At 39.1% G+C, this 23,161-nt stretch overlaps 1 protein-coding gene across 1 annotated transcript; it reads left to right on the top strand.

The window, feature by feature from the left end:
• Window positions 1–206: 206 nt before the first annotated feature.
• LOC145158593 (uncharacterized) lies at window positions 207–1,694 on the top strand. The gene has a single exon (XM_079077470.1). The coding sequence runs from the start codon at window positions 207–209 to the stop codon at window positions 1,692–1,694; it is 1,488 nt and encodes a 495-aa protein (XP_078933596.1).
• The last annotated feature ends 21,467 nt before the right edge of the window (window positions 1,695–23,161 follow it).

Raw genomic sequence — 23,161 nt, 5'->3', positions numbered from 1 at the left:
AATATACAATTAGATTTAGTAAGTCCACGTCATTGGCACGTGTATATGAGTTAATGAGACATACCGTACGTTTTAAACCCCTCAACTGTCTCTTTCGAACTCTTTCTTCTGTGACATCCTCATCCAAATCCTTTGTTCAACTATTCTTCGGTCCTACCCTTTTCTTCAACTGTTCGTCGCTCAAATCGGCGAACTTTGTCATTGCTATGGTCGTTTCCATGAAGATTGATCTACATTTTGCAGGAATTTTTACCAGGTACCCCTCTATTACTTACTCAAATGGAGTCGGGGGAAGGTTTGATGATGTTGATTTTGCTGGAATATACAAGAACGAATTTGTGGAGTTCCTTGAAAGATTCGTTGTTGAGAGATGTTTGAATGTGTACTTTTGTATGCCCGATATTGACGTTCCTGATGGATTGAGGATAATCGTCACCTACATGGATTACATGGAACTAATCGATGTAAGGTATGCTTCTGATTGTGTAATTAATGTATACATGGACCATCTTGGTGTTAATGTACATCAATGGATTCTTGAAGAGCAAGCAGAAGTTTGCAGTTCTTTAGACGAATTCTCCGGTGCAAATGAAGTTCATGAAGAAGTGAAAAGTCGTATGGATATGGATGATGGAATCGATATGCAAGATTTACATGGTGGTAGGGATGATATCCAAGGTGCTAGGGAGGATTTGCAAGGTGAGCAAGATGATGGCATTCACATGGAAGTGGACACTGAACCTGATGAGTGCATTCCTATGAACAAGACAAAAAATTATGAGTTTCTGAGTAAGTTGTGCCCAAAGGAGCAAGTCACCCCCCCCCCCAACAATTCACCTCGTAAAGAGACATATGATCATTTACATGAGGATGAGGTAATATCTACTGACCAGGCTACTTACAATGAGAATGTTCATTGGAAAAAGCAGAAACTTGTATTAGGTATAAGATTTGTAAGTCCTAAACAACTGAAACATATGGTGTGTAACTATGTTGTAGCAAATGGTTATCAGTTATGTTACAAAAAAAATGATAGTAGGAGACTCTTAGTGAAATGTTGTTCTGGGCAGTGCAAGTTTAGAATGTGGGCTTCTTGGTTGAGTAAGGAAAAGTTTTTTCAGATTAAGAGTCTCATAAATGAGCATAACTATGCAAGAAACTTCAAGTTATGTTTAATTGTGTATTATTCATGGATAGGTACTCATTACACAAAACAATTCTTACAGAAACAAAAGGCTAGTGTCAGGCTACTTAGGGATGAGGTTAAAGAGAAATTTGGTATATATGTGAGTATGGGACAGTGTAGAAGAGCAAAGAAGAATGCAATTGAACTGATTGAAAGAACACTAGTGGAGCACTATGCAAAGCTCTGGTTATATGGTGAGGAGATTAGAAGATCAACTCCAGGATCAACAGTCAAAATGGATGTCAATTCTATGCCATATGGTAAGAATTATTTTAGCAAGTTTTACTTGTGTTTTGATGGGCTAAAGCAAGGGTGGAGAGGGAGCTGCAGAAGGGTTATAAATTTGAATGGATGTTTCTTAAAGGGGTTATATACTGGAGAGATAATATATGTTGAAGGAAGGGATGCCAATAATCACATATCCCCAATTACATGGACAACTGTCTGTGTAGAAAACAAAGAAAATTCGAAATGGTTTTTGGAAAACCTTAGAGATGACCTTGCATAAGGTATGATGTTTACTTCCTAATTTTAAATATTGTACTTGGTGTTTCATTTTATCTAATATGTTACCGTTGTTGTATAGGAGTTGTTAGAGTCTATCAAAGAAGTAGTGCCTAATGTTGAACATAGGCAGTGTGCGAGGCATATTGTTGCCAACTTTAGGAAAAGATTCAGTGGTGAACTGTAACATCCTGTTTCAGATCGTCTGTGATAAGGGTTCGTGGGCTGCAACCCGGACATGAGGAAGTCTTGGGTTTGCGACGAGTTGCTAGAAGCGTAGGGCATCTCGTCACCTTTCCGTGGATATGAGGTTCGTTGAAAACGGAGTTATATCGAGGAAGCAATGGAAGTTTGAAGTTTTGGCAGGATAAGTCCCTTATTTGAGAAAGGTGGCAGCTGAGTACGCTGGGCGTACGTGTGTGTACGCTTAGCGTACTCATGTGCGTGACTTTTAAGCGGAGCCACCTAGTACGCTGGGCGTACTAGGCATAGAAGGAAAACCCTAATTGAGAGGAGTGTCCATATAAAAAGAATGAGATGGCCTCATTCCTGGCCACCATCCTCAGTCAATAAACCCTCTCAAACCCTAATCCTCGTTCTTAAGCTTGTGTGTGACCATTGTAAGCTTATAAGTGTTCTTGTGGGATTTTTTGGAGTGAAGAAGGAGCATGGAAGAGAATAGAGTTGTAGTCCAGCCTTTGGATATGAGCTTTTTTGTGGTTGGAGCATCATTTGAAGGTATAAAGCTCAAAGCTTTCCCATCCTTTTGTTTTGTGCATGATATGGTTCATTTTAGGGTTTTTGGTCCCAAAGCTTGAGGCTTTATGAGTTGTTGCACTCCAGAGCTTAATATTTGTCCTTTTAAGTGTTTCTAGTGGAGAGGACCCATAAAAATGAGGTCTTGAACATGCGAATCAACCCATGCATGAGATATGAGCATTTTGAGTTAAGAGAGTAAGAGTTTTGTGTGTTTATGACCTTATCAGCCATGCAAAGGCTTAAAGTCACTGACTTTATAGAGTAAAAGCCATTATGGAGTCCAGATCTGGGATTTGAGTTAATGTCTTAACGGGTTAAGACCAAATGAGTAGAAAGAGTGAATCTGGTAAGTACGCTAAGCGTAATTCCAGTACGCCCCGCGTACTGCCCGAGTGTCCCCGATGGCCAATCTGAATTCGTGAGTACGCTGAGCGTACCAAGGGAGGTACGCCCCGCGTAACCTCACTGTGGACTTTTGGGTTAAGTCTTATTTTGGGCCTAGAGTGTTGGGCCTAGAGTTTGGGTCGGTTGCAATAGAGTTTTGGACCAGAGGAATAATTATATATGTGCTTTGGGCCCTTGAGTTGGGCTTGCCTTTTTCATGTGAGAGTTGGGCCTCAGGAGAGCCCATTTATTATTGGGCCTTGGTGGGCCCAATGGGTTTTAGGTTATTGATGGGCTGGTTAGTGGACTACCTTTAGACCTAATGAGTGGAGTTTGGACTTAGTTCCTAATTGGGTAATTGTGGATCTTGGTTCAGTGTTAGAGGCCGATGTGCAGCAGCAGCATCTATAGGAGTTGTTCGTCATCCGAGGTGAGTCTTCTCACTATACATACCTTGAGTGGTAATTTGTGTGACCGGAGGGTCTTATGTGCTTATATTGAGTATTGTGATATCCTGCATTATGTCTTTGTGATTTAGGTTGTGTGTTATGCTGAGCTTTATTGAGTTAGGACCGGAGGGTCCACCCGAGTTGTGGGACCGGAGGGTCCCACTGAGACACGTTGACCGGAGGGTCTTATCTGAGTTATAGCCATGAGAGGCTAATGAGATATGTGTGGTATTTTGGGGAACTCACTAAGCTTCATGCTTACAGTGTTATGTGATATGTGTTTCAGGTTCTTTTCAGGATCGCGGGAAGGCGTCGACTTGATTGTACACACCAGAGAAAGAGTTATGTTTTGAGGATCCTGGATTATTAATTAAATAATTATGGAGTTGTGTTTTGTAAATTAAATAAATGGGATTTTTGTGAAATATGTTATGAGAATTATGTGAAATTAAAATGAAAATTTTGTTTGAAAATTTACGGTGTTACAAGTTGGTATCAGAGCCTTGGTTTGAGTGATTCGGATGCACCTCCGGGTATGTTTGGACTCAAACTGAGGATTTGAGAAAAAATTTCAAAAGAGATAAATTTTTCTAAAATGAGAAAGAGTTTAAGAGAAAACGAGTTGGAGTCGTGTGTACAATCAGCCAGAGCCCGAACGGTGATTTCCCAAAATACCCTTACTTTTGTGTTGTGAGATACTTTATGAGATATTATGCATGCTATAGGGTAGGCTAGGTATTTCATATTTTAGGACTAGAGTGGCCTGATTTGTGATGCCTTAGCCTAGGAGTTGGTGCTATTTGGGATGTGCTTTTGAGTATGAGTTGAGTAAGAGTATTTAGCAGGAATCACCTAGAGAGAGTTTTGAGTTGAGTGATAATCTAGGAGAGATACCTAGATGAGCATTGGATGAGCCTACTGAGGGAGTAGTTAGATACCTGTGAGAGGTAGAGTTGCTTGAGTGCGGTGATACCTTTTGAGTATGAGTAGAGCAAGTGGAGTTGTAACCTAGAGTGGTTTTACGTGTTGGTAGAGATTTTTCGATGCCCGAATGTCGCTTGCTTTGTGCTTTGTGGAACTCTTCATGATGGGAGTCAGCTACTAAGTGAATATAACGATATTCAGGAGGTAGATGGCTGGCATCATAAGGAGTTCTTCAACAGCTGATGGCGGAGGAGAGTAAGAACCTAGGAAGTGATTTGAGTTAGATGAGTACACTGATGGATGAGGGTATTCGCTGGAGGGCGAACATGTGTAACGGGATTGGTGATCGAGAAGGTTGAGCAGCTACTTAGGAAATCTGGGACGATCCATGTGGAAAGTATGGGTAGATGTGGCAGGTAGTATGGGACCGTAATACCGAAAGCAGAGGACCCATACTCGAAACAGGGAGAATGCCAGAGGTTCTAAGCAACAGATTGAGAAGAGAACATGGTTCGAGTACCATGATTCGTAGCAGATTGAGAAGATAACATGGTTCGAACACCATGATTCGTAGAAGATTGAGAAGAGAGAACACGGTTCGAGTACCATGATTCGTAGCAGATCGAGAAGAGATAACATGGTTCGAGTACCATGATTCGTAGCAGATTGAGAAGAGAGATAACGTGGTTCGAGTGCCATGGTTCATGGCGGTTAGTTCTTCTGGTTTTACCGGTTATTCCGTTGTGATTGATTAGACTGAGATCAGATATGATAGAGTGTGGGGCCAGAGGGCCATGCCGAGCGAGTTTTAATGGAGCATACCTTGAGAGTAAAATCGAGTTAGTTTCCAAGAGATTCTACTGGTGAGATGCCAGTTGGAGTCGCAAGACTCAAGGGATGAGAAAATATGATGCTTATTGGAGGATCGCGGTCTGAGTTGAGCAATCGGCCGGTAGATGAGACGTCACCTTCTGTGATAAGAGTTGTGTTGTCCCCGTTTCCTGGGAGGAGCAAAAGGGATAATGAGTTTCCGGTTGCAGAGTTTGGAGGTAAACCCCGTGCGGTAGCATATGGTGGTGACCTTTTCACCAGAGTTTTTGGGCAATATGTATGTTGTGAGGTATTTCTTGTATCATGGAGTCATTAGTGGGGACTGAGACGGAAGAGACCAAGGAAGGTGCCTTTATGAGTGGGGCATGCTTTTAGCAGCAGTTCCAGGAGATTAAGAGGAGTGTACTGGAGCGGTCGCCCTCGTTGTCTACGTTGTGTATCGACTGTGAGAGTGTGGTCTCTTGCTTTATGATGATTCCCGCGATGGGAGGCTGGTCGAGGAATCAGAGACGAGGTGTATGATAGTGCATTACTTTCAGATTGAGAGTCAGGACTAATTCGGGACAGTTGGGGTATCCGCTGGTGTGTCGGTCTGAGACTTCGAGATGACTAGAGGCAGTCACGTCGGGAGAATTCTGAGATATTCGTCTGAGTTACGGGATACTTGGAGTTATTTGGTCATTATCTGGAAGATCTTTGAGTGCTGTGTGGTACATTCTATGAAACAGAATTGGTACATCTGGCGAGCCAGTCTGTGGGGTAAACTGGGGTATGTCAATTGGTGATGGTTCGAACCCTGAGTGGGGGAGAACTGGGTATTTTATTGAGAGGATCAGAGGTTTGTTCGAGAGTGGTTAGAGAACTAGCTATGGAGATCCGCGGTACGGACACCTGAGACTTGAGTTATATGTGGATGAGGTAAGGTGCAGAGCGAGATAATGCATGTTGTATGAGTTCAGAAGAAGATAAGGTTCGGATTGTCGCCAATGTAATCTCACTCATTGGCGATTCCTCCTTGCCTTAAATTGGGAAATGAGGTATTTCGAGGATTTCGAGTTGTGCGAGTGGAAGATCAGCGGTCGAGGTAAGATATTATGAGGTTCTGAGAGGGTATGTTGCGGTATCCGAGTATGGTGCCGTTAGTGGAAGATCTGTGAATGAGACAAGACATCGTGAGGTTCTGTGATGGCGAACCGGGGTATCTGAGTATGACGCCCTAGACTTTTGGGATTATTTGAGACTTGAGTTTGTGAGATGGCAAGTGGAGTACCGAGTGGTTATTGTTCCAGTGGGAACCCTTCAACTAATTTTCATCAAACGGTATTATCCAAGTATGTGAATTGCAGCAAGAGAAAGTGTTTGTCATGACGGTTGTCGTCAGGAGTAGTGATGCTTAACATGGGTGGGTGAGTGTACCTACCTATGTTGGACCGTGGAGTAATTGATAGTGGACTCAGTGTAGTGACGACTTGAGAATGAGAATATGGGGTAATAAGAGAGTAAACAGATCTGGGTGGGAGTAATCACTTAGGACCGTCAGGGGAGACCGTGGGGAGAGCCCAGAGAGAGTATCGTGTGACTGCAGGGAGCCGTAGCATACGTGAGTTAGAGAGAGAGTACCGTGTGATTGAGGGGAGCCGTAGCATAAGTTAGAGAGAGAGTATTGTGTAACTGCGGAGAGCCGTAGCATTCATGAGTCAGCAAGAGTATTGTAAGACTACGAGGAGCCGTAGCATTAGTGAGCCAGCAAGAGAGAGATAGAGAGAGAGAGAGAGAGAGAATAACAAAAGACTGCGGGGGGCCATAGCATTTGTGAGGCAATGAGAGAGTGCCATAGGACTACGCGGAGCCGTAACACTTGTTAGTAAGTGAGAGAAAGTGTTGTATAACTGCGGGGAGTCGCAACCTTATTAGTCAGGATATGACGCAAAGCGGCTCTTAGGCATGGGTAGCCTTACCAGAAGAGTCTGTGAGAACCCGGGGGCCGAACCAAGGGCGAGACTGGGAACTCGGTAGTGGTCGAAAACCATTGTGTTTTGAGTTAAATAGGGGTTGTCGCGAATCGGACGGATCGAGGTGTAATGCATGCGTATAATCGTGGAACATGGGTCATGAGTTGAGTGCTATATTGGGACGAGTGGTTCCACTTCTGTGTCGGAACAGACTCTGGTGGGTGAGTTTGGTTCTATCTGTATGGAGGACGAGCAGTTTGAGACTTCGGGTGGATCTCATTCTAAGAAAGATATGTTTCCGTCTGATGTTTTAGATTTGAGTGAGCTAGTTTGTTGGTTTGGGAAGGACCACGAGACACGTGGAACTAGTAAGTAGTAGACGACCGAGGTCGGGAGTGAGATGACTCCAGGAGGGGATTGTAGTGTTTGCTTGAGGTAAGGCGAACTTCGTGACTTCGTGTGTCACATGAAGGGCTGAGATAGCTAGTGTGAAAGGGAGTTATAAAGAATGATTGGTTGGACGAGAAATGAGTAGCCTTGAAGGTCCAACCGTCGGGTCGGGAGTTGACCTGGTGTTCAGTGTCAGAAGGAACATTTGAGAGGAATTGGGGCTTATGATTATGGGAGTTTGAGGATCATTCCTTCAGAAGAGTTATGATAGCTTCTTAGGCGGTGGGTCCTTGGTGGGATATGACCGTTCCGTTCCTTTTGAGTTACGACCGGGGTCGATTAGAGAATCAGAGTTGGTAGAGTGTTCTTAGAGTCTGTTATTCGATGAGCGGTTAACAAGATGACATTTTGCGAGGGTGGTCTGGCAGGGAGACAGACCACTAAAGTTTTCAAATTCTGAAGAGTCAAAACGAGTACCGCAGCGGCATAAAGGTCTGTCCATTTTTGGGATTGGGAATTTTTATTGGGTTCGATCTATGTGTTGATAAGGAGCGGTTTCGAGGGCGAAATCAAATTCAAGTGGGGGAGAGTTGTAACATCCTGTTTCAGATCATCCGTGATTAGGGTTCGTGGGCTACAACCCGGACATGAGGAAGTCTCGGGGTTGCGACGAGTTGCTAGAAGCGTAGGGCATCTCGTCACCTTTCCGTGGATATGAGGTTCGTTGAAAACGGAGTTATATCGAGGAAGCAATGGAAGTTTGAAGTTTTGGCAGGATAAGTCCCTTATTTGAGAAAGGTGGCAGCTGAGTACGTTGGGCGTACGTGTGTGTACGCTTAGCGTACTCATGTGCGTGACTTTTAAGCAGAGCCACCTAGTATGCTGGGCGTACCAGAGGGTACGCTGGGCGTACTAGGCATAGAAAGAAAACCCTAATTGAGAAGAGTGTCCCTATATAAACAATGAAATGGCCTCATTCCTGGCCACCATCCTCAGTCAATAAACCCTCCCAAACCCTAATCCTCGTTCTTGGGCTTGTGTGTGACCATTGTGAGCTTATAAGTGTTCTTGTGGGATTTTTTGGAGTGAAGAAGGAGCATGGAAGAGAATAGAGTTGGAGTCCAGGCTTTGGATCTGAGCTTTTCTGTGGTTGGAGCATCATTTGAAGGCATAAAGCTCAAAGCTTTCCCATCCTTTTGTTTTGTGCATGATATGATCCATTTTAGGGTTTTTGGTCCCAAAGCTTGAGGATTTATGAGTTGTTACACTCTAGAGCTTAATATCTGTCCTTTTAAGTGTTTCTAGTGGAGAGGATCCATAAAAATGAGGTCTTGAATGTGAGAATCAACCCATGCATGAGATATGAGCATTTTGAGTTAAGAGAGTAAGATTTTTTTGTGTTTGTGACCTTATCAGCCATGCAAAGGCTTAAAGTCACTGACTTTATGGAGTAAGAGCCATTATGGAGTCCAGATCTGGGATTTGAGTTAACGTCTTAGCGGGTTAAGACCAAATGAGTAGAAAGAGTGAATCTGGGAAGTATGCTGAGCGTAATTCCAGTACACTCGGCGTACTGCCCGAGTGTCCTCGATGGCCAATCTGAATTCGTGAGTACGCTGAGCGTACCAAGGGAGGTACGCCCCACGTAACCTCACTGTGGACTTTTGGGTTAAGTCTTATTTTGGGCCTTGAGTGTTGGGCCTGGAGTTTGGGCCGGTTGCAATAGAGTTTTGGACCAGAGGAATAATTATATATGTGCTTTGGGCCCTTGAGTTGGGCTTGCCTTTTTTATGTGAGAGTTGGGCCTTGGGAGAACCCATTTATCATGGGGCCTTGGTGGGCCCAATGGGTTTTAGGTTATTGATGGGCTGGTTACTGGACTACCTTTAGACCTAATGAGTGGAGTTTGGACTTAGTTCCTAATTGGGTAATTGTGGATCTTGGTTCAGTGTTAGAGGCCGATGTGCAGCAGCAGCATCTATAGGAGTTGTTCGTCATCCGAGGTGAGTCTTCTCACTATACATATCTTGAGTGGTAATTTGTGTGACCGGAGGGTCTTATGTGCGTATATTGAGTATTGTGATATCCTGCATTATGTCTTTGTGATTTATGATGTGTGTTATGCTGAGCTTTATTGAGTTAGGACCGGATGGTCCACCCGAGTTGTGGGACCGGAGGGTCCCACTGAGACACATTGACCGGAGGGTCTTATCTGAGTTATAGACATGAGAGGCTAATGAGATATGTGTGGTATTTTGGGGAACTCACTAAGCTTCGTGCTTACAATGTTATGTGATGTGTTTCAGGTTCTTTTCAGGACCGCGGGAAGGCGCCGACTTGATTGTACACACCAGAGAAAGAGTTATGTTTTGAGGATCCTGGATTATTAATTAAATAATTATGGAGTTGTGTTTTGTAAATTAAATAAACGGGTTTTTTTTTAATTTTTTATGAGAATTATGTGAAATTAAAATGAAAATTTTGTTTGAAAATTTACGGTGTTACATGTACACTATGAGACCATGTTTTGGAAGGCAAGCAGGGCATCCACTGAGCCTTTATTCAATGCTTCCATAAAGGAGATTGAAGTGCTTAACCCTGCAGTCTTTTCTTATCTTATGGAAACAAACCCCAAATCTTGGAGTAGAGCATTCTTTCAAAAGGGAAAGATGTGTGATGCAGTGGAGAATGGATTATCTGAGAGCTTCAACAGTGTCATCAGGGATGCAAGGAAAAAGTCAATCATCACCATATTAGAGGAGTTTAGATTGTATGTTATGAAAAGACCTCCAAGTCCAATTTAACCTGTAAAACCCGATCTGAACGTATCAATCGAAATCACTAAAATTGGTGCGGAATCCCAATCTAATGATTAATGCAAAACAGTTATAACGAGTTAAGAACACAATCACAAATCTGTTGGATTAGTGTCTAAGTCCATAACTATAATTGGTATGTACTTGACCCGACTCGACATGGTCCATTTGGGTTGCATGGCATCGGAACATTTGGATAGACCGTTTATGAGGAAAAGACATTTTGTGACATATTAATATATTATAAGTTCTAATATATTAATATGAAATCATGTTATTTAATTAGTATTGATCAAGAATTAATTTGGACTTAATTTAGTGATCAAAAAGAGACTAATTAAATATATGGGGATTGATTGTGTAAATCATTCATTCTTATATATGTGGGCTTATGATCCAAGATTCCTTTATGTTGGGTTTAACCCATGTGGTGATCCATGGATACTCCATGGAGGTTAAAACCCATGGAGCATAAGGAATGGGTAAAGTCATGAGTTACATGGTGTAACCCTAATAGCCACACTATATAAGAACCCCTTTAGTTCAAGAAATTAGCACTAGTGATACATATTTTGAGGGCTAGCCGATTTGAACATGTATGTCTTCTTCTCATGGTTATTCCAAGAGTTCATGATGTTGTGTGAACCATTTGAGGTGTCATACTTTGGGCACTAGGCTCTCAAGCTTCATGGAGTCAAGCAACAACAACAAGGTATGTATTCTATCTATTTTATTATCCTAGTATCAATGTTTTGGTATGCTAGTTAGGATAATGCCTTGGATAATCATATTTGCATGTATAATAGAGAAATCATAGATCCAAGGTATTTAGGGTTGCATGTACACTTAGGAGTGTTAGAATGCTCAAAACCCATCAGTGGTATCAGAGCCTAGGCTTGTTTTCAATTATACTTGATGCAAATTGCTGAAAAATGCTGAAAAAGTCGAATTTCGGGCATTCTGGGCACTGGACTCGCCGAGTCCAGTGATGAACTAGCCGAGTCCATGAAGAAAATCATCCTACTCGGCGAGTAGGTTGATACACTCGACGAGTAGGAGCCCCTGACAGCATATCTTCGAGTTTTTTGGCTAGAAATGGACTAGGAACATTACCATAAGCTGTTTTTGAACCTATAATCCTGTTTTTGATGTGGTAATGTTCATACTAATCCAATTTCAAAGATAATTGTCAATAGATTCATGTTTTGTATTAGTTTAGTGATTAGGCTAATTACATGAAAAAGTTTGATTTGAATTATCTTGTTCTTATGAGTTGCTTAGATTAATAGAAAAGTTAATTGATTATGTGTTTTCAATCCATTTTAATCTAAGAGTTGATTCTAAAATGTGTTTTTGTAACTTGTCCTCAAGTTATATGAAAAGTCACATTTAAGTTTCATAAAACTCATAAAAGTTGGTAATGGTTACAAAAATGAAGAGTCTTGTCCTCAAGTTATGGAGGTTCAAGAGTCACTTCATTAAGTAATAAAATGTGTAACCTTAATTAATTCCATAAATTACAAAAATAAAGAAAAGTTACATTCTTTTATTAGTTTAAAGTCTTCCATAACTTGTCCTCAAGTTATGGAACTTGAAGAGTTTTTTAATTAAAACTACTTTAAACACATAAGTTATGGAATTAATTAGTTTTGAATAGTTTCAAAACTTGCCCTCAAGTTTTGGAATTTGAAAAGTTTCACTTATAAATACTTTAATTCCAAGTTAGCCCTTAGAATTTTAAAAGTTAAAATTCAAACCCTTATACTATTATTATAATTTTAATTATATAAATATGTATAAGATAAAGTCAATCTTACCGTTAGTAGGCCTCATTCACGAAGCCGGTCTATAAGGGGGGTATAAGGTTACTGCCTATAAAATGGCAGTTTAATGGGTGTCCACTCTCACCCACCGCTTCCTTGACTGGTGGAGGGTCGTTAGCCGAACGGGTAGGAAAGGACTATAATTCTCCCTTCATTAAAAGTATTAATGATAAATACTAAGTAACTAAGCACTTATACATTCCCAATCTTAGTTACTTAGGAAAATGTGAAAAGGTGCTAACCCATGAAATTACACTTTGTACCTTACCAAGTCATTAGTGGAGCGTGTGTGGTTAACCGGCACACTAATAAGGACTAGTAAGAGTGGCAAAGGGTAACTTGACTCTATTATAGATCGGTGGAGCGTGTGTGGTTAACCGGCACATCGATTAGGTGATAAAGTTAAGGGTACCAAGTCAATTTGCATGGTTATTCACACCTTGTTTGTGATCCTCGGCATCCCAGTCACAAACTTGAGAGGGCACAATCAAGATTCAAACATGCCATTGAAAGTTCAATGTATCTCAAAAGATCTAGGAGTTTCAAATCCAAGTAAAACCTAATTTAATTATTTCGTTTTCGTGGTGGAAATTGGTGAATCGTCATTCACCTACCTTCAAATATTTTATAGCTTGGATTACGGCATCCCTCTTCCAAGTTATAAAAGTATTGTGTTGGGTCCTAGCATTAATATTTCATATTGGGTGTTATATTAGTGACTTTAAATCAACTATCTTGAATATCTCCCAAGAGATGTCTGGTTTAGACATTTATGATCTTCCCAAATCTCTTGAAACAAGCTTTCCTAAATGAAGATGATGTCCCATGGAAATCATACTTCTTTCACATCCTCCAATTATTCTCCCTAACCCACAAGTTCTTGAAAAGTTTAAGGTCACTCAAGCCCTATTTGCAAGCAAAGGTCTATGTGTGATCACATCTTGGAGATGTAGTCACATATTGACAAGCCGAGAGAGTTGGGTGTCAAAGTCTTGAGAAAGTTGGTGGGTCAACTACTTTCTAAGTCACATAGTGAGTTCTTTTGGGACTCCTATGAAACAGACTATGACAAACCCTTAATGATCTTATCTATTTGCTAAGGTCAACTTCCTAAAACTTTATGGACATTGACAATAATGACATTCGATATCCAGTAAAGCTCTCTCTTCCCAATGGAAAGGGATCGGCCATAGTCAACTTGGTTGACCAAATGGTAAAGAGAGAGGCTAACTCTGAGATAGTCCCATTATCAAGGGTCCATAGGTATCTATTGCCAAAGGAAGGGGCATTGGTTGCGAAGCTGCCAAATTTTACCTAAGGATGTTAAAGTCAATAAGTTTGACTCTACTTCAGGTAAAGTCCACTATCTAACTCTGCTAAGTTTCTATTCTGAGATTCTTGATACATAATGTGACTGGGTCACATGTTGATGTTTTAAGAATCAAAGAAAAGTGAAGAAACTTAAAGAAAGAATATGCTGAATCTGATCGCGTAGATGGATTTCTATCGCATAGTTTGAAAAACGGATTCTTGAGCTACTTCTTAGGAGTTATGATATATTACTTAGGAATAGATAACAACAAAGTTTTCTTGTGCTTTTGCACTGTAAGGATAGTTTTTCCGCAAAGGTTTTAAAATAAAAGGAAAAATTTTTATTTTATTTATTTTAAAATATCCTTACAATGGCATTTGTGAAAACTTTATTTGCTTATAAGATTCTATTAAGAGCAAGAGTGGAAATATGAATTTGATTCTTTCATTTGTGGTAGTGTCTAAATTTACCAAATAAGGAAAGATTCTCATCACCTAAGTTTCAGTTGGATAGAAACTTGGAATCATGCAAGTTGTATAGCATGATGAATAAGAACTTTCAAGCATTGGAAAAATTAAGACTAACTACTTGTTCACATGGATGTGTGAGTCAAGTAAAGGATCGAGTACAGATTCTTGTGCACTGATCAAGCCCACCACAAATAATCGTTAAGACTATTCGTCATTATTTACTAAAGTTCAGTAAATATGGTTATACTTACAAGCTTAAGTGTAATTCTGAGACATTGGAAAAGGTTTCAATGTATGGCAGAGCGAATAAGAAGAATCAACTTAGGCAGAAAGATAAAAGTTTCTCAAATCTGAAAAGATGGGAGAGTACTTTAGTATCATGTTATATAATCATCTTAATGATTAAGAGACCTTATCACAATTCATCCTCTAAGTGCATTCTGGTAGCTAAGAAGAGGAGCTATGAATTGTTGAAGTGGTTAAATCAAGAAGATGATTTATACTTCGTTCCAAAAACAATTCTTAGAGTCATACTCCAAGATTGTAACTTGAGTGACATGTCTTAAAGAAGGTTTAAAACACTTGTCAAATGTAAGAGTAAAAGTTTTCTACTCTTGTACATTTGAAATTGGTAAGTTGTGATGTTTTGGATAAAACAAAGACCAACTAAGGCCAATTGTGTGAAGTGTTTGTCCTGATTAGAATCCACACTATCTCTTGAATATCTGACAAGAAAGTCTTATATGTCAAGAGGACAGTGGGAGTCTTAAAGGTCTTGAAAGTCTCAAGAACTAATCAAGAATAAAACCTGAAGTTCTTCACTAGCACACGACTTGAGGTTTATAACCTATCGTGTCGACATGTCTGTGCCTATTCAAGTTGGCTTTGCATAGGAGTTCTGAGAGTTCTCAATTGGTTGCACAGCTACTTGGAAGCAATGGCAGGCCCTTGAGCTGCCAAATGGCAAGAATTTAAGATTGCACAAGTTTAATCCATATAAGTGTGGATTTGTCAGTAACCTTGTCTTGTGATTATGGTTTTGACAAAATTCATATGGATAGGAACTCATACACCATAAAATCTAAGTGTCATATGGTTTCTCTCCGATTCATGAAAATGATGGTGAGGAAACGCTTTCACTAAGTAGATTTTAGCTAGATAGCAATTGTGATATTTGCATTCTCAAAGTCGTTAGTGGAGCGTGTGTGGTTAACCAGCACACTAACATGGACTTGTGAGAAGTGGTAAAGGTCTAAACAATCGAGACTATGATTACGGCATTCCTTTTCATAGTTCTTAAAATTGTTTAGACACACCTGTGAGCTATCTAAGATAAGGTGTATGATATTGATAAAGTTTTATCAAAGCAATCTAGTATCAGAAATCTGAACTTTGGTAAGAAAGTCAATAAAGTATTGATTTCTAGAAGTCCAGCTGATTTCTGATTACATGTCAAAGCTAGTGGGAGCATGAGTGTTATGCTAATAATCATCATGTTAGTGGGAGCATGATAATTATGATAAAGATTGCAAGTTAGCAATGTTAATTATAGAAAACAAAAGTTTCAATTCGTGAGGCTGCAGGGGTTGAAAAAGTTGTTTTGCTATAATTAAGGGAGAGGAAATTATACTTCATTTCAATTCTAAAAGCTTAGATTGAGGTTTTAAGTCGTATTTAGTCAAGGATATATATATGAATTTCATGTTGGAATGACTCAACATAAGGAAATTCTACATATGGGTCCATTATTTGCGTTCTAAAATTCGATTATGATTACGACATCCCTTTTTATAATCTGAATTATGAGAACTTGGCAAATAGAAATGAAAATGTTATAGCAAAAGACTGGTTTAGTCTTTATGTGAGACATCATGACTCGAGTCCCATATGCTTCGGATATAGGATCGATTACATGTGCTATATTTATCCTTTCTAAAATTTTTCAAATGCCTGGGGCATTAAGAAGGGAAAAGGTCTAGAACTGGATATGACTAAAAGGATTAAGCAATTGTCGAGGACAATCTAAGGTTTACCAAAGATTGGTTGCTCAAGGACAGTTGGAAGTATAGTGATAATTCTGGAAGGACCATATTGACATAATCTGTAAGGAGGCAACTCTTGTTCAGAAGTGATAGTCAAAATGGAATATGGAAATGTTTCAAAGTTGGAAATTATTCAATCTGTGTAAGATTAGGAAACTTAATGCAAGAAGGATATTTCCAAGGAGCTGATCTCCTTTGGAATGCTCTGTAATGGTTGTTGTCAAGTCTTTCTGACTCTGTGCATAATTATTACAGGAGGATCAATGCATATAAGTTTAGAATCTAACAGATTTCAGTAAATGGCATGAATTTGGAATTCTTGCATTTGCAGTAAGGATTTGGGACTGTGAAAGAGGATCATTGGAGTTATGTTCAATTGATCTAATTCACAAAGTGAAGATCATAGACAAACATAGTATGCATACTTGGTGTATGGCATGACTAGTGTTTAGAAAACATAGTGTACATGCTTGGAGCATGGGACAACTATTGTTTTAAATTCAAGAATAAAGTTGATAGTTGAAACAGTATACAATGAATAATGTGTAATCATATGGTGATAAATAAAAGGTGTTTTATTTATGTTCATAGGTTTTGATACCATATTAGATTCTATTATTATTGTATTTCATTTTGCATGTTTTGACTTCCAGAATAACTAGGTCGTTCTTCCTGATTGACTAAGTTATTCAAACTATCCATAGTCGGTCATATGTTGGAAGTAGATATGAATCAAGACTGTCATGGGTTGGCTTGTAGAGGTCTAAGATGTTGGACAAGGGGCTACAACACTCATGAGTGCTCATAAGTTCTGAGTATTGGATTCAACCCGCGCTCATTGGAATCACTTCATGGATTTTATCACGAGTGATCATGAGACGATAATATCTTATATTCTTCAAACCTAGAGATATGAGTTGTTACTATGAGTTGGTTGTACATTGATTGCACGAAAACGCATTCGGTAACTCGGTGTTATAAAACGTGCCTTTGTGTATGATTCAACAAGTAGTAGAACAAGCCATATGAGTCGAAGTTTATCCATTCCTTTTACCTTCGGGATAAAAGCGATATCTGTGGGCCCCTCGATGATTTGGTGATGACAAATGTAAGTGCTCGGCCGGGCCTGGACTGATTTGATTTGTTCAATTAGTCAATCATCATAAATCGGAAATCGGGAAACAACAAATGGACAGAGAGAATGATTATAATCCATGTCTCAGTCCATATGATATCTAGAATGGAGGAATATATGATCCCTTATCTAATGGACAAGTCATTGACAAAGGTCAGAGTTCATCTACAAGGTCAGAGTTCGACAGCGGCTTTTGAGAGCTACGATTGCCAGTTGGTTCCTGAAGTCATACGCAATAATAGTTTTAGACTTATCCAAGTGGGAGACTGTTGGATTAGTGTCTAAGTCCATAACTATAATTGGTATGTACTTGACCCGACTCGGCATGGTCCATTTGGGTTGCATGGCATCGGAACATTTGGATAGACCGTTTTTGATGACAAGACATTTTGTGACATATTAATATATTATAAGTTCTAATATATTAATTTGAAATCATGTTATTTAATTAGTATTGATCAAGAATTAATTTGGACTTAATTTAGTGATCAAAAAGAGACTAATTAAATATATGGGGATTGATTGTGTAAATCATTCATTCTTATATATGTGGGCTTATGATCCAAGATTCCTTTATGTTGGGTTTAACCCATGTGGTGATCCATGGATACTCCATGGAGGTTAAAACCCATGGAGCATAAGGAATGGGTAAAGTCATGAGTTACATGGTGTAACCCTAATAGCCACACTATATAAGAACCCCTTTAGTTCAAGAAATTGGCACTAGTGATACATATTTTGAGGGCTAGCCGATTTGAACATGTATGTCTTCTTCTCATGGTTATTCCAAGAGTTCATGATGTTGTGTGAACCATTTGAGGTGTCATACTTGGGGCACTAGGCTCTCAAGCTTCATGGAGTCAAGCAACAACAACAAGGTATGTATTCTATCTATTTTATTATCCTAGTATCAATGTTTTGGTATGCTAGTTAGGATAATACCTTGGATAATCATATTTGCATGTATAATAGAGAAACATAGATCCAAGGTATTTAGGGTTGCATGTACACTTAGGAGTGTTAGAATGCTCAAAACCCATCAAAATCTTCAATGGTTTCAATGCATACAATTATAGATTATAATTGTCTGATACATAAACCCTTTCCGCTCTGTTTCTATGAAGCATACACGAACTCTCTGATTTTCTAACTATAAACACGGCTGAAGCAATACAATATATATATATATATATATATATATATATATATATATATATATATACCTAGACCTAATTACAAAGGCCCAGCCCAAAACCTCAACCGAAATCCTCATTAAGCCCACCGAAATCATGTGGTGATTTCGGTCGAAACACCACCGAAAACATGGTGTTTTCGGTCCTAGACCGAGAACTCTAAAAGCTTTCAAAAGTAAAGTATAAACCACAAATCATGTCCTAACAATCTCCCCCTTGGTTTATAGCTTTCTTTTATTTTCAATCTTCTCTTTGTTCTTGACTTTCAACTTTTATCTTCGATTTCTTCACACCTTCAAGATGAACATATGAATTTCTACATGAATGACTTTATCTTGAGCAGTTGGACTTCCTTTTAAAAATTTGACTTTAAACGCACATTGGGTATAGAGGCTTCTTGTAAAGGTTCTTAAAAATCAACACTTTCAGCTTGAAAATACTTCAGATATAATTACAGAGAGACCGATTCTTTTGGATCACTTCAGCAGGTTCATAAATAGCAGCAAATTGATTGAAGAGACTTCAATGCTATTTGTCACATAACTTCAAATACATCTTCACCTTGCTTCTAGGGTTGAAAGATTGAGTGTTGAAAAATAATCTTCACTTCTAGTTCCTTCGAATGAATGTTCTTTAACGATCACAGATGTGTCTTGAAAAGTAACCATGACTAAAAAGTCCTTGTGGACCACAGAGTCATAAAGACCTTTCTCACCACAGTTGTTGAAGGACCCAACCTTGGCTCAGAAGGAGACTACTCGCAGTATCTGTATGAACACGGAGGAACGCACTGCGATTTGTTGGGTATCAGAGAACTACTCGTGGCTATTTTTGATGTTAGCCCCTGCATATCCTAGATCAAAGATCTCAATACAGTTTTTCAAGTTAACAAGTTAACTTGGCACTTTGCGAGACGTTCAATGGTTTCTGAATCTCAACTGAGTGTACCATTCTAGTGCCAGTGAGAGTTAATTAGGAATAACTCACAAAACCATCATGTGACAAAAATATCCAAAGACATATTTCCACAGTTTAGCATGACACGAGGTCAAGGCCCTTTGGCGGGACATTCAGCGAAAATCGTGCCTTGCGAGGTGCATCGTCCTAGTGCCAATACAGTTAATTCCTTACATGCGAAGAATGTATCCGAGAATACATTTGAGTCTCCGCAGTTTTGCATGACAAAGAGATTGTCAAGAACCTGGGTGGGATGTTCAGCGATATCTATTTCCCGGTTGGGTGAATCGCCCTGGTGCCATGACAATTCTTAGGTAAAGATAACTGACAATACCATTTTTGACAATCTGTACAGTTTCAGACTTTCAATGCCTTAAATACAACAGTTCTTAGAAAGATACTGCCTAACTGACAGTGTGTACATTTTCATGCCTTCAATTCCTTGTGAAAGTAGTGTGAAGTGTAATGACCGTCAATTCCTTTCCAGGTTTCTTCTCCTTGCTCAGAAAATTCCGATACAATCTCCTTGAGTCTCTTCTTCTTTTGAATTCGCGTTTCAAGACAAATGAAATTTTTGAGATAAAAATAAAAATAAAATAAACTTAGCACACAATAAAAATAACTAAGAATAAAAAATAAAATTAAAATACGCTCAAAAATAGTAAAAATATTTTTGGATTTTTGATTTTTCTGAAAAAGAAATAAAAACAGAAATAAACATATTTTTGAATTTTATGATTTTTGTTTGGTTTTAATTCTTCCCCTAAATTTGTGCATAGAGGAAAAATATGAACAAATTTAACAAAAACAAAAATAAAAATACAAAATGTACAAAACAAAACTTTTAGTCTTCAAAACGAATCATTTTAAGAAAACTCAGGACTATCGAGAAAATTCAAATTGTAATTCAGCAATTGAAGTTGCATCCAAATGACTTGAGAACAGCACGCAGAGACAACAACGTATTCAGCCTCAACTGTGTTTTAATTCCGGAACGAAGTTAACATATTCAAAATTCATCACGCCGTTAAATACGGTCCCCATTTGTGTGATCTTTCCTTTCTCCCTTCCCGCAAAGGACACATACCCTCAATTAAAGATATGAATACCGTGCAGTTGAGAGATGTCTACTGTCATGTGCTTGGAACAACCACTATCAACATACCGAAGTCTGATGATATTCCTCCATAGCTGCTCCGACACAGTGTGCAGGATTAGTTGGTTTTTGGAACCCAGTCCATTTTGAAACTGGGTTTACCATTACTATCTACACAAAATACTCTTTCCCATGACATATCTTGTTTATCAGATAAGAAACATAAAGAAGTTACAGGACTATTGGACGATTTTGAAATGTGACCTTTGGGAACCCATTGGTAATTAGGTTTGGGTACTTTCTTGTTGGACCGAATGGGACCTTTTTCACTTGCCTTTGGGACATGACTACCTTTCTATTTAGGCTTGTATTGTGAGTGTGAGCTAGAAGACGACCCTTGATATGAATTCGACCTTACCGATTTCGGTTTGGTTGAACCATCTCTCGAATTAGGCTTCTTGTCCGACATGCCCTTTTTGTCCTTGGGAGTCGGATTTTTGGCCTTTTTAGCATTCCAGTCACCATTGCGTGAACGTGACCTCGAAGGATTTCTTTTGGAAGATCTCCCCCTTGGCACGTTCTGCCAACCTTGTTCAGAGTAGGGAACATATGAACGATGTGGGTAATTTCTAGCAATGTGACCGGGAGTCCCACAGTTAAAACAAGTCTGTCTTTTCAAATAAATAAGATTGTGACTTGGTCCTTGTCCAAATGAAGTTTGTTTCAAGGAAATTCCACAAGCACAAGCACATGAACATTTATTAGACTGTTTAACAGATTTTTATGGATTGAATTTTTCAACAGTGGGAGTATCATCATCACAAGTTTTTGAATCATTTTCAGCAGAACTAGAATTATTTTTGTTCTACTCATGCCCATCTTGCATTGTGTCATTATCTGTACATGAGGTTGAAACATTAGTATCGTTCACACTATCACTAGTTACTGTCTCAACTACAGTAGGTTTGTCATACTGTAGTTGTGCTTCCCTTGCCTTTTCTTCATCAGTCATAGGAGTAAAAGTGTAGTTATCATTGAATGGAGGAGGAACACTATCATACCCTAGACCTACATTCTTTTTGTCTTGCCATTTAAGTTGCTTTTCAATCATTGTCTCAACTTTCTTACTTGACACATCAATTTTTTTAAAATTAAAATCTGCATTTTCAAACTTAATTTTCAATGTGTCAAGCTTGGCAGTTAGACTGACAATCTTTTCTTGAGCATAATCATAGTGTTCACATTTAGTATTGTATTCTTCCTTAATTCTTTTTAGATTTTTGGTTTGGGCCTCTAAATTTTCTTTTAAGGGTTTTTGGGCCTTTCTGAGAGTATATCCTTCATATTTAAGGTCCTCAATTTCCCTAATTAATAACTCATTATGCTCACGGTATTTATTTATTTTATCTTCACAGGACTGAGAGCATGGGGTTTCACTTACCTTCTTGGTATTGTTGTAGGAACTCATTATTTACCAACGAAAGGAATCTGATTGTGTAAATGGATTTTGATCGAAAAACCAAGATAAATGCCCTTTGACCGAAAACCTTGAAAATCAACTCTTTGTCCGAAGAGAAACCTGACCGAGAACAAGGTTTTCTCGACCGAGAACCTTAACCGAAATCTTCAACAACCGAGAAGCTACTCCGAAGATGTTGACCAAAGACTCAAGAACACCGAGAAGCGAAACTGACCTAGCCGAGAACAGTGAGTCGCCTCCGAGAACTTGAGCTGAGACCGAGAACACCTAGGTTGAGACCGAGAAGCTGGAAACCCTAACCGAGATCGATCAGCTGGCCGCCGAGACCTCTCAAACCTAACCGAGAACTCCGTAGTTTGCCGCCGAAGACTCCTAGACTTGACCGAAGACGCCCAAAAACACGGAATTAGTTTTAATTAAGACCAAATTCGATCAAAGTCTTCAACACAGTGAAGAACACGAAGAACAGCAACAACAATTTTTGTCTCAAAAATACTAAAAACACCAAGAAAAACTCCAAGAAACGGTTAATATCTTGCCAATTCGATTGATACCAAACATTGCTCTGATACCAATTGTAAGTCCCAAAACACTTAGATCAATATGATATCAATAAAACTATCTAAAGAATGCGGAATATAAATCAGATAGTGATTCAAGAACACACAAATAACTCTTAATGCACACGATTTATTTGATAAAATCGTTTGGTACACAAAGACCTTCTTAACAGCCGAATACAATAAAAGATCAACAACTAGAACTCCTAAACGGCCGAAAAACTATTTATACAAACCTGGTACAAAGCCTTAACAGGCCCAAGCCCAAGCTGACCGAAATCACTATGTGATTTCGGTCCCCATAACCGAAAACACCATAAGCCCACTAACATAAATATACATAAACCCAAGTACAATAATAAACTATAAAACCCAGCATAAACCATTTAAATATGACCCAACATAACTGATTTAATCGTTTTTTATTTTGCGAAAACCAATCGGTTGGTTCCGAACTATAACACCTGTTTCTGAAATTGTCAAGTCTTATAAGGAACATGGGTTTTGTGAAAAACCCTTAAGTGCGACGCGCTTAAGTAAGGACGCGACACGCCTTCACTGTTTATTGAAAAACTCTGATTCGCAGTTGTCGGCTCTATTCAAGAACAATTATTCCTTGGGTTTGCCTTGTTTGGCAACCCATCTCCAAAAATGTTCTTTCTCCCAAACCGTATCCCCTTATTGATCTTGGAGTATTTGTTTAGAGTTCAAAGACTAAATTTGTATAGAAATGAGAAAGTATAAAGCATTCCAGATCAATTTAAAAATATTTGCAAAAAATAATTGTTAATAAGATTATTAATGATATTAGCCTAACACACGCGCCGCGCGCGCGTGGTGGTAGCGATCGGTTTATTCTTATTCTCATTCAGCCTATAAGAAAAGCGAGGCGGCACTT

The sequence above is a fragment of the Lactuca virosa genome, chromosome 2, assembly GCF_052849685.1.
Source record: "Lactuca virosa cultivar CGN04683 chromosome 2, Lactuca_virosa_CGN04683_v6, whole genome shotgun sequence".
Classification (NCBI taxonomy): domain Eukaryota; kingdom Viridiplantae; phylum Streptophyta; class Magnoliopsida; order Asterales; family Asteraceae; genus Lactuca; species Lactuca virosa.
This window is presented reverse-complemented; position numbering and strand designations above follow the sequence as displayed.

What these genes read in the sequence shown, in the direction of transcription:
- LOC145158593 (XM_079077470.1), top strand. Translation starts at nt 207, where the DNA reads ATGGTCGTTTCCATGAAGATTGATCTACATTTTGCAGGAATTTTTACC.